This window comes from Mobula birostris, chromosome 8, assembly GCF_030028105.1.
Source record: "Mobula birostris isolate sMobBir1 chromosome 8, sMobBir1.hap1, whole genome shotgun sequence".
NCBI classification, from domain to species: Eukaryota; Metazoa; Chordata; class Chondrichthyes; order Myliobatiformes; family Myliobatidae; genus Mobula; species Mobula birostris.
Genome location: NC_092377.1, coordinates 82070797 through 82083676, shown reverse-complemented (window position 1 = coordinate 82083676; position 12880 = coordinate 82070797). Strand labels below are relative to the sequence as shown.

At 41.5% G+C, this 12880-nt stretch overlaps 1 protein-coding gene across 3 annotated transcripts in view; it reads right to left on the bottom strand.

Annotated features, from left to right (window-relative positions):
- fermt1 (FERM domain containing kindlin 1) overlaps window positions 1–12880 on the bottom strand; it is an 80411-nt gene that overhangs the window by 27344 nt on the left and 40187 nt on the right. For all 3 annotated transcript variants that reach the window (XM_072267094.1, XM_072267092.1, XM_072267093.1), the window contains 3 exons: window positions 10336–10438; window positions 8817–8924; window positions 201–332 (listed from right to left, as the gene is read on the bottom strand). In XM_072267094.1, coding sequence (XP_072123195.1) covers window positions 201–332; window positions 8817–8924; window positions 10336–10438 — 343 coding nt within the window. The remainder of the gene's footprint in view (window positions 1–200; window positions 333–8816; window positions 8925–10335; window positions 10439–12880) is intronic.

Genomic DNA, 12880 nt, shown 5'->3' with positions numbered 1-12880 from the left:
AAACGGCAGAGTAGACTCTATTAGCCAAATGGCCTAATTCATCTTATGGTCTAAAACTGCACTTTAAAACAAATATCAAATTATGTATTCATTTTGAAGCACAGAACTTCAATATACTAAATGAGCAATGACACCCTAAGTATCTGTAATTATTTGACTGATACAATTCTTTTCAGTAAAAATTTTTTACAAGTACTTACCAAAATTTTGTCAATTTTTCCACCTTCAAGTGTCACCTCTAGACTGCTAAGGGCAGCCTCGACTTCATCTACATCTTGCTCATTTGTGTAGTCTTCTGGTTCAGAAAGTAGTGATAACTTGCTTATGTGATACTGAAACAATATTTTAATATTTATTTAAAGTGTATAGCAAAATGCACTTTCCCCAGAACACTCTTAGACTTAAAACTTCAAGTACAAGTACCCAATTTTATAAACTAATTATTAAAATTTCTGTGAAAACCTGCATGCAACATTTCACTATTTCTGTAACTGCAGTGTGTGAAACTAAGTGTAACTAAGAAGGCAGATATTGCAATTATTCCCTTGATCTTTAAAATCAAATTAGCATTGAGATCTTACGGCACATTTACTGATTTTCAAGTGTACAAGTGTAAGAGATTGCTGCTTTTTAAATGAAGCACAATATGAATATATAGTTACGCTCCTATGCTTCAGGTGATAGTGTACATCATATTTTCAGAAAGTTATGGTATTCTTTGAATTCTATTAATAAGCATGCCCATCCCATGAACAGTTAATAGATACTTGCATTGCTATGCACAGGGCTAAAACACAAAATAGCAAAGATCCTTGTGCCTCTCTGACTGCAGGCCTGTGAATAGTATTGCACTGCAGGGATTGATGCTGGGTCCATTGTTATTTATCATTTATATCAATGACCTGGATTAGTGGTCACCAACCTTTTTAAGCCCAAGATCCCCTACCTCGACCTTAGTGAAAGGCAAGATCTACCTACTAAATCGTTTAGAGAAAAAACAGCTCAGATTGTACTGCCATTTTGAGGCCTTTTATTTGGGCTAATTGTATTTGAATTACACAAAATACTTTTGTCAAACTTTCAAATTAATTCAAACAAGAAAACCCTGTAACTAGCATATCTTTCTTTAAGAATATTACAATACTTCACACCTTTAATTCTAAGTTTCATTATTTAATTTTATTTCAACACAAAAAATAAATGAATAAAAATTGACTGTTGCACTCAGTGTGATGACTGGGGCTGAATACTTTCTGCTAGTTCCCTGAAATTTGGCTCATAACTACAGACAGCCAGTCTGAGACAGTCTGTGAGGTGTCTGTCAGTAATGTTCCCTTTAAACTTTTCCCCCCTCACTCTAAACCCATGTCCTCTGGTTTTTTTTCTCCCCTTGCCTCAGTGGAAAAAGCCTGCTTGCATTCACTCTATCTATACCCATCATAATTTTATATACCTCTATCAAATCTCCGCTCATTCTTCTACGCTCTAGGGAATAAAGTCCCAACCTATTCAACCTTTCTCTGTAACTGAGTTTCTCAAGTCCCAGCAACATCCTTGTAAACCTTCTCTGCACTCTTTCAACCTTATTTATATCCTTCCTGTAATTTGGTGACCAAAACTGAACACAATACTCCAGATTCGGCCTCACCAATGCCTTATACAACCTCATCATAACATTCCAGCTTTTATACTCAATACTTTGATTAATAAAGGCCAATGTACCAAAAGCTCTCTTTACGACCCTATCTACCTGTGACGCCACTTTTAGGGAATTTTGTATCTGTATTCCCAGATTCCTCTGTTCCACTGCACTCCTCATTGCCTTACCCTTAACCCTGTATGTTCTACGTTGGTTTGTCCTTCCAACATGCAATACCTCACACTTGACGGTATTAAACTCCATCTGCCATTTTTTAGCCCATTTTTCCAGCTGATCCAAGTCCTTCTGCAGGCTCTGAAAACCTTCCTTACTGTCTACTACATCTCCAATCTTTGTATCATCAGCAAACTTGCTGATGCAATTTACCACATTATCATCCAGATCATTGATATAGATGACAAATAACAATGGACCCAGTACTGATCCCTGTGGCACACCACTAGTCACAGGCCTCCAATCAGAGAAGCAATTCTCTACCACCACTCTCTGGCTTCTTCCATCAAGCCAATGTCTAATCCAATTTACCACCTCTCCATGTATACCTAGCGACTGAATTTTCCTAACTAACCTCCCATGCGGGACCTTGTCAAAGGCCTTACTGAAGTCCATGTAGACAATATCCACTTCCTTCCCTTCATACACTTTCCTGGTAACCTCCTCGAAAAACTCCAATAGATTGGTCAAACATGACCTACCACGCACAAAGCCATGTTGACTCTCCCTAATAAGTCCCAGTCTATCCAAATGTTTGTAGATTCTGTCTCTTAGTACTCCCTCCAATAACTTACCTACTACCAACGTTAAACTTACTGGCCTATAATTTCCCGGATTACTTTTTGATCCTTTTTTAAACAACGGAACAACATGAGCCACTCTCCAATCCTCTGGCACCTCACCTGTAGACAGCGACATTTTAAATATTTCAGTCAGGGCCCCTGCAATTTCAACACTAGTCTCCTTCAAGGTCCGAGGGAACACCCTGTCAGGTCCCGGGGATTTATCCACTTTAATTTTCCTCAAGACAGCAAGGACCACCTCCTTTTCGATCTGTACAGTTTCCATGATCTCACTACTTGTTTCCCTTAATTCCATAGACTTCATGCCAGTTTTCTTAGTAAACACAGACGCAAAAAACCTATTTAAGATCTGTGAAAATTTTCATCTGTGAAAATGCAATTTCACATAGATAAGTTGACCCAAAGTAGGCACTGACTTTTAGTGCTATAAAACCAACGTGCACACTGCGTATTGCTGGGGCCCCACCAGTAGTCATTGCCACCAGTTTATGTCATTTTTACAGACATTTTTTAAACTCATTGTAAATATCCTCACCTCTCGTTCTCTCCTTTAATTGCAAAAGAGTGAGGAAGTCCTCCTTTGTTGTAAGATCCTGGAAAGCCATTCTGACAAATACAACAAGCTGAGCTGTTTGCATTACATCCAGGGATTCATCAAATTGTAGTGAAAAATATCCACGTCCTCTGACAGTGACTCTACCCCCCTTGTCACTGTTGCAGGGCCAAGTGGTATATTATGTATTGTGGTTGTGATGCCGTTTTTGTCTTTAAAGTCATTAAAAACAGTCTCTGCGGTAATGACCATTGCTTCCTTGAATAAATCGCAATCTGTAAAAGGCTTCTTGTGTTCATCCAAAAGGTGACTTACACGAAATGATGCTTCAATAGCAGCCTTATTCTGAGCAGCATGTTTTGTGAAAAACGATTGCTGGGCCTTCAACCCTGATTTCAGCTCAACTTTCCAGGCACGAATTGCGCTCTTTGGGGGGTAGGTGTCTTTAAATTCTTGGTGGTTGGTGTTGTGGTGCCACTCCAGATTCCCCCTTTTAGTCAGTGCTTGTGTTTGGTGGCACAACATACATACACACTTGTGATTCATGGACGACATCACAGTAACAACTGTGTCACATGCCCAAGCAAGATGAGTATTGGAAACGCTGGGTAATGTAGCCACTTGGGCGAGGATGTCCTTCAAGGCCAAGAAGTCCAGGTGCATGGTGATCAGGAAGGGCAAAGTTACCAGCAAGTTTAGCCTCCAGGTTCAGGGTGAGGTCATCCCTTCCATCGAAGATAACCTGATAAAATGCTTGGGGAAGTGGTTTAATGTGTCACTGACAGATGGGGCCAATGTCACCAATGCTGTGAAGCAGACAGACGAATGGCTGAAGAAGATCGGCAAATCTGGACTTACGGGTAAGTTCAAGACCTGGCTGTACCAATACCGCATTCTGCCCAGGCTTCCCTGGCCCTTCACACTTTGAGTTCCCCATGACTGCTGTAGAGGGTATCGAGAGGAAAACCAACAAGCACCTGCCGAGATGGTTGGGAGTTCCCCCAAGCTTCTCTTCAGTGGGCCTCTACGTTCGTTCTGGGCAACTGCAGCTTCCTCTGTCATCTGTTGTGGAGGAATTCAAGGTGGCAAAATGCAGAGTCTTATTAAGCTTGAGAGATTCCAATGATGTCTTGGTAAAACAAGCAGGCGTTACGAGCAGACCTGGACGCAAGTGGGCAGCCAACGCAGCTGTGGAGGAGGCAGTGTGTTCTCTGAAGCCACGAGATATCATCGGAAACCCCTGCGTCGGGCGGCAAGTCCTCGGCTCAGTTCACTTCCAGAAGTGGGGAAACGCAAGCATAAGGAACAGGGAAGACATGATACAGGCAGAAGTACGGATCCGTGAGGAAGAGAAGCTGATTCCAAAGGCAGTGGAACAAGGATCCCAGAGTGCCTGGACAAAATGGGATCTGCCTACGTGCAAGATCTCATGGGCAGAGTTATGGAGACTGGAGCCCTTCCGTATTTCCTTCCTCTTGCGATCCATGTATGACACCCTTCCTTCACCATTACATCTGTACACATGGGAGATGAGAGAGAACCCGAACTGTAAGCTCTGTGGTCAAAAGGGGACACTGGCTCACATACTGTCCGGGTGTAAAACAGCTCTAACTCAAGGGCGGTATAAGTGGTGCCATGATAAGGTGCTTCTGGCTCTTACTGACACACTAGAGCGGGAGAGATGCAAGAAGAGGATGGCTGGCACAGATTTGAGGAAGGCCATCACCTTCATCAAAGAGGGAGCTAGGCCTTTCATAACCAAACAACCAAAGCCCAATCTGCTGCTAACGGCCAGGTCCTGGGAGATGAGGGTCGATGTGGGAAAGAGGTTGCAGTTCCCGGACGTGGTGCACACAACCCTATGCCCAGACATTGTACTGTGGTCAACCAAAGACAAGAAAATAATTCTGGCTGAGCTGACCGTGCCGTGGGAGGAGGGATGGGAAGAGGCCCACAAGAGAAAGGCCTTGAAGTACCAGCCCTTAGTGCAGGAGTGTAAAGACAAGGGATGGCAGGCATGGTTGTTCCCTGTGGAGATCGGCTGCAGAAGTTTCCCAGCCAAATCAGCATGGCGGTTGTTGTCAGATCTGGGCCTGGACGAAAGGAGCAAAAAACAAGCAGCTCATAGGATGGGGGAAGAGGCGGAACGAGCCTCTTGTTGGATTTGGAGTAGGCGAGAGGAGGGAAGCTGGAAGCCAGGAGCAGATGGGCAGTGATTTGGCCACCACTGCCGGCCCAGCAACTGGAGAGTGTCGTGGTTAAGGGTCAAAACACTCGGTGAAGGTTGGGAACCACCTGATGACATCTGCTCCTGGCTGAAGGCTACAGTTACCTTATAAGATAACTGGAGAATGCACCCTAACAGGTGTATGTAACAAGCAAGTCTTTCACCAAGGTAAATCGAAATTCCTCTTCCCATTCTGGATGGAATTTGTACGTTTTCGCCTTCTTTTGTGGAGCCACCGCCATGCTATCTGGATATAACGAACGAGTGCCGTATATCGATGTTTGCGACAGTGTGTACTCTTATCCAGTGCTCCCCACCCTCCGGGCCGTGAAGAATGCAGTGGTACAGCGATGGTCGGAACGCACCCAGCACATCTTTAAGAAAAAAAGCCAAAATAAACAAGCTAACTAATTAGGTGCTGCCCGGCACATAATTAATTAGCTTGTTTATTTCGGCTTTTTTCTTAAAGATGTGCTGGGTGCGTTCCGACTACCGCTGTACCGCTGCATTCTTCGCGGCCCGGTGGTTGGGGAACACTGCGTATCTAATTTAGTTGGTCACTTTGATGCAGCACAAGCTACGCTGAAAACGCAGTTCATGGCGGGGGTGCTACACACATGCGCACTGGGCAGAAAGAACGGAACTAAAACCCCGCAACCCGGAAATAATCTCTCTTTATAAACAGCTTTGTAGCAAAAGTATTGCTGTATTACCATTATCCTAATTAGTATTACTTATTTTTATAATGCTCACATTACAACAGTATTTGTGTATTTATTTTTGATTTTTTTCGGGATCTACTGGGAAAGTCTCAAAGATCGACTGGTCGATCACGATCGATGGGTTGGCGACCCCTAACCTGGATGATAATGTGGTTAACTGGATCCGCAAATTTTGCAGATGACACCAAAATTTGAGGGCATAGTGGACAGTAAGGAAAGATATCCAAGCTTGCAGTGGGATCTGGATCAGCCAGAAAGAAGGGCTGAAAAATGGAGATGGAACTTAAACCATTACGATACAAGTATTCCCTCCTCTTTAGCCATAAATTGTTTTGGAATTTCATAAACTTTGCATTTTTGCACTAGACACCCATGAAGATCATTTGTATCTATGAATGATAGTGGTTCTGTCACCAGCATTATGCCCGACTCCCTGAAAGGTAAAAAAACTATTTACCATGACTCACTCTTCAATCAATATGCCAATTTCCCATCCGTGGCGTTCCTGACATTTTATTTCATACTCTCTGCATTTCCTAAATAGTTTTTAATGCAGACCTTATGAAAAGCCAAATGTCCAAAAATCACATTACCCAAATCATTTTTTACATGGCAGTGGATCGAAAAGCACAATTTGCTCTCATCAAACATGACTTGCTTTTAATCTTTTTATACAGTACCCTGTGAGAGGGGAGACTTGCCTCTGCTCCTGTGGGTTCTGAAGGAGATGATTTGGTCGATGTGAACTATAGATACTCCACAGTTGGGACAAGTGACAGCTGTCAGGGCAAGCAAGTGGCTAGATTGTGAGTGGTGCGCTCCTTGTGGAGGGATTCTATGAGCTCCCAATGTATGACCTCAAAGTTCTCAATACCATCCTGAATACTACTCCTCCAATTTGAATGGCAATGGGCCAGTGGGATGTCACATCCCTTCAAGGAGACATCCTGCTCATCTCCTCCCATGACTGAGCTTGGTATAGAATCTGATGACAGGTATATGAATGAGACGGCTTGCCTAAAAGTTGCCCTGAGGATCCCCAGCACCGCAGTGCCAGGGTTGTTTGCCTGGGAGAGGCCACTGACACTGGTTCACTTATCCTTGAGAGTGAATTTGGAAGATTTTGCATAGAGTGTGCTACTGGTATTTTTTTCAGTGCCTTGAGATCTTGCTGCAGGTAGTTCACTCTCAGAGCCATAGGGGAAGGTAGGGATTACTACTGCCTGGGACACACAAGATTTGCATCAAGTCTTGGTCCTGGGCTCTCAGAAAATCAATCAACTGTGGGTTCAGTTTCAACCTTTAAGAGAAATTTGGATAGGTACATGGATGGGAGGAGTATGGAAAGCTGCACTGGCATGTTGAATTTCATTGTTGACATTTGCTTTTGCTGTAAGTGGCTCCTTACACATGGGGGGAGGTGAACGATGCCTAGGGTTATGCCACGATCTTTCATTGCCAGGAGGCAGTAAGGTTCAATAGTTGGTCGAGGGACTTTAATTTGTTGATATCACAGATCCATGTTTTTCTAAACGAGTTGATGTGACTTGCTGAGTGTTTCACCTTGTGCTTTTATGTTAAATACCCAGGGTATTGTGAGCCAGTCAAGAAAATTCAACTAACTACTAGTATTCTACCAAAAGATGCAGTTTTGAATGTACCTTAAAAGGAAGGAAAGAAATAATACAGCATAACCACATACTATAATATGCATAAAAGGCATTGTTGCAGAGTAAAGCAATTATTTTGAGCCACATTTCAATTAAAGTGTAAATTTTTAAATTCTGTGGTAAATATAGTCTTTGAGTACAAATGTAATCTCATTTAAACAAAAGTAAAATAGTTAGATACTGGAAGTCTTTTTAAAAAAATCCAGAGCTATTGGGAGTAGACGGAAAATCACACTATATCTGTAGGGAGTAGAAATTGATCTGGTTTCTTAAGGTTATATAGCCAGGACTGGTAGTGGGAATAAGCTCTTGCTACCTATTAAATGCCCCCAATGGTATGCATCTCAAATAGCCCCTGACAACCGAGTCCAGCTCCTGGCCTTCACGTGTGACTTAGCTACTGAGTCTGGCGGAACTGTTTCTACTGACAGGAGAAGGGGCAGAGGCGGGTGACTGGCACCTTAAAACCAGTCGCTTCAGACAGACGGGGTTTGTCAGTCATGGCAGCTCATCTAGGAGAAGAAAGCTCTGATCTCAAACCTCCATTGCCTTGCAGCTACTGTATATCCACTCACAGGGAAGGCTTCGTGAGTATACCCCGAGGAAAAATCTGGAGCAGGAGTCCCTAAGTTCAACATTGACTAGTAAATCCTGAAATGCCACTGGTACCAAACTGCTGCCGTTCCTTTGGATTCATCAGCTGTATGGATAGGGGGAGCCTGTTCTCTGTATTGTACTGCCTTGGCTTGCGTATCAGATAGATTGCTGGGACACAACATTCATGGTTAACCCTGACCAACAGAGGGCTTCGAGAAACTGATCTAAAACATTTCTCTCCCTATAGATGCCAAGTATTTCTAGCATTATCTATTTTAATTCCTTATTGCTAGTTATAATCTAAATGACCCTCAAAATCTAGCAACAGCAACACAAGATCAAAGTGGGACAATTCTGGTCTTCTAACACTCCCTTACCTACAATGTTTTTGTTTGATGAATCTTCTTAAAACATCTTGACAGTTAGCTATAAGACAGTTCAAGCTATTTTTTTTTCTGAAGTAGAAACACGAGTTTAGCTCCTAACTGAAGAAAGGCGGATATATTGGAGATCTATCTGTACTCTTTAAACCTGCTGGGGCATGTTGTTGGTTTTGCTGAAGCAGGTTTTATATTACAGGTAGTACATACCTGTAATGCTGCAAACATCAACATTTCTTCTTCAGTGCAGTCAATTTCTTCTAACAGAATTGCCCACCGTGCTTGCTCGTACAGCTGGTTTATTCGAACCGCGTCATACTGCAGTCAATGGGAGAGAAAATGTCAGTATTGATCCAAACTACTTTTTGTACTGATGTATCAGAGTTGTCACAGAATATGCACCTCATGCAGCAAGTTCCTACCCTCATTTCCAGGAAAGCTGAGTATGTTCTATTCACATCAGCACAAGAAAACAAAAGAAAATCTCACGTAATTTACCTTAGCCACACTGATAGGCCTTCTTGAACAATCCGCAAAGGGTCCTGCATTGTCAGTGTCTTTAGTACAAAAGAGTGTGCAACGCAGCATTTGGATGAAGAACACAGGAAAATAACTTCAGTTTCTAGGAGAAGTGGGTCTAAATTATGATTGTCTCCAACATGGAAACACAGAACTTGGGCATCTAGAATACCTTGCTGTTTCCGAGAGGAGGATGAAATACTTAAGAGTTGTGAACTTTGGAATTCTAACTGAATTGTGAGGCCAATAAGTATATTTATGGCTGAGAAAGGAGAACTGAAGCAGAGACCAATATTCTATTGACCAGTGTCTCACTGAACGACATGCCAGGCTCAAGGGAGTGCTTAGCTCAATTGTGTCCTAAAGGTGCCGAAATAAGGCTGTGGGTTGCCACCGGGTACAAACTCACACATCAAATATCAGACAGCACACCATGTATGATTTACAGATTACACAGTATAAATCTTACTGGAACTATGTAATTAATAGAGGTACAATATAAAAGGGAAAGTAAAAGGCGCCAGATTTATCAGAGTTCAACCACTTCGTGCACAACAGTTGGAGCTCAATTAACGGGTTCCTCTTTCCACCACCTGATCCCCTCCGACCCCCTCGACCCGCCGCTCGGGACCAACCACGGTGGTCAACCAGAGTGCGTCCAGCACGTCCTTCCTCTTCGGGTCTCCGCCCGAAAGCCCACCAAACCACACGGTTCCCACCCATATGAGACAGAATATCACCCAGAAAAAGAATAACATGGACACTCATTGGTTCATTCTCTCTCTTTTCAATAATATAACCCAAACAAGCAGAGAGAGAGAACTCCTTACAGCACAGTTATTATTACAGAAAAGCCATTTTTATTCTAACGTAACAAAGAAGCCATTTTATGAACCTTCGCTGTAACGTAAAAGAAGAAACTCTTTACACAGCCATTTGCACAGCTAACCCCCACAGTGTAAGCACAAGGCTGTCACACTGAGGTCTTTGTGTTACTTCAAGATCAAAACTCTCCATCAGTTTGATCTTGGTGCAAAAGATGAACTCAATAGTTCTTGCGTGTTTCAAAATATCTTCATAATCAGCTAAATATCATAACTTCTCCAACGTTAAAACATACGAATACTCCCACATAAGAGTTAATTTATTTGTCTGATCCTAGTGCAGAGATAGGAAACAGGGAATAATAAAACTTGGCTGACTCGCTTACTTTTGGATTCAGATCAAAAAAGCTGTAGTACTTGTAACGTAATAGCAGCTTATCTTCCTTCTGAATGCCTTGCTCCATCAGTGAACATGACGAATCTAGCCATCTGCAGAAATGCAACATAAAGAAATGATCGCAAATCAAGGCAATGTCTCTGCTCTTTGATTTAGAATTATTTTCCTCTACCTGGACTGATAAAAATCACTCAGTCTCCATCTTAGTTAGCACTTAGCAAACCTCTTCCATACATCACCTTTGTATATAGAGTACATTTAACTTATTGAAATTTAAAACACAATAGGAAGGATGCAAACTATATTAGTATCTTTGCTCAAAATACCAACTCTATTTTTCTATTATATTTAAGTATCTACTATTTAAAGATGTTTATTTTTCAACATTTATTATGCATCAATATTGAATTTTCAAGTCAGTATTTTTGTAAATTGATTTTTTCCATGTTATCCGGATAAAGTTTTGAATAATAATTCCAACTATTGCAACATTACTTTGACCCAGGAAGACAGTCTTCATAACTTCATCAATATGTGCACGCTCTGTGCTCACCTGCACCCAAATGCCACTTGCAGTGTTTCCAACACATTATTAATGTTTGCAAGGAGTGCTGAGTATTTAGAGGTCAGTAATCTCAAGTGCAGCAGTTCTTGAAGAACTCCTGCACTTACAAGGTAATGATTAATTTAGGGTGGAGGTAGTCGAACTATTATACAGAACTACCCAAAATGCACTGCAGAGAAACAGGCCATTCAGTAACTGCTAGCGGTTATGTAATGCTCAAAACACCTCCCTTTCTTCCCCATATAAGAGAATATCACCTTCTTACCCAGCCCCTAGTTATAACAATTTATGTGATTCACCTCACTCTCTAAAGGGGTTTTATATGGATTATAGCCCCAGGTTGTGCAAAGGCTACAGGGCCCTAAACTGCAGCCTTCCCCACAGACAACCTTGGATTATTTATAGTATTCTTGTCTTTTCTTGCATTTTTTCAGGTGCCTGTTTCATTTGATAACCAGTTTGATCTAGCCCAAGGTTCCATACAAGATTTTTTCTCAGCTTTTCAATCCTTCCTTTTAAGAAATGAACCCCAGTACTTGATTGTTTTTTTAAAATGATCAGGAACGAGCGTTACTGCAAGAGGCAGCAGCTCTCTGGAACACGATCATCAGAGCAACACCACCACCACCAACGCAGTTATTACAGTCAATGAGATGGCAGGAAAATTAAACCAGGTCAGTGACATCTCTCACATGTGGAAGCAATAGTGTGAAAGGTTTTAAGACCACGGTGTGTCAAATATCTTGTTCGTTAAATACTTTGGAATACCTAGAGTCACAGAGTCATACAGCTCAAGTACAGGCACTTCAGTCCACCATGTCCACAAAGACCTTTTTGTTCATCTACATTAATCCCAATTGCTCACCCTTCTACACCTTACCTATTCAAGAGTTTGACTAAAATATAGTATTGTATCTGATTCCTCCATCTCCTCTAGCAGAGCATTCCCGATATTAACAAGTCAAAAAATCAATACTTCTCTCATTTCCCCTTTAAAACACTTTCCCACCACTTTAAACCTACACACCTAAGTTTTTGATACCTGTGTAACCATGTTTGATTTTGTTCACATTACTTGTCAAGCAAAGGTCCCTATCCTTACTGACAGACCTCCACCATAATCGCAGTGATGCCCCATCTCTCTCCGGAGAATCACTAATAATTACCTTCATTCGCCAGATTTTATATTTGTTCCTCTACTTAAGCAGCTGGCTGGCATGTTCTCTACTCCTATGGCACCAGGTGTAATGTAGCATTTCCAGTAAATTGAGCAACTGATTAAATTACCAGAAATCTTTCATGCATTCATGTGAATCTTCAGAGCTCCTTACATGGAAGGATCAATGCCAAAATATCATACAAACGTTCTTCAACCATTTAAAACATTACTTGAGCATGTTGCAGGGATCTAAACATGAATGCATGTTTTTTTCCAGATAATTATTCTGGTTTCTTATTATCTCCTTCTTTTGCTTACTACCTGATCACAGACCTACCTTTCTTTCCTTTACTCGTCTTCCCATCCCTCATCTTTGTCTGCATGTTAAAACTCACGTTTTTTTTCTGCATTTTTAAACTATTCCCAGGACTAAAGTTGCACCATTTGTTTGAAATACTAACAGTTTCTTTCTTCACAGCTAAGTAACATGCTGAGTAGGTTTTACTTTTATTTAACACTTACCTACCAGATTAGTTTTTTCAAAAATTCTGCTCGATGCATTAGATATGGTTTAACCTTTTCTCAACATGTTAACAGCCCAAATTAAGAAAGAGTAAACTGAGAAAATAGGTTTCAACACAAAAAAAAAGACAGTACTGTCTCATATATTTTGGTCTCCTTGGATAAAACTCTAGGAAAATTACTAAGTAGTTGTCAATAACATTAGCATTACAAGTACAAAGTAAAGGTTAAACACTTGTAAAATGATGAGACATAATAAAACTGAGTTGGCTGAAATTAAAAAGTAAG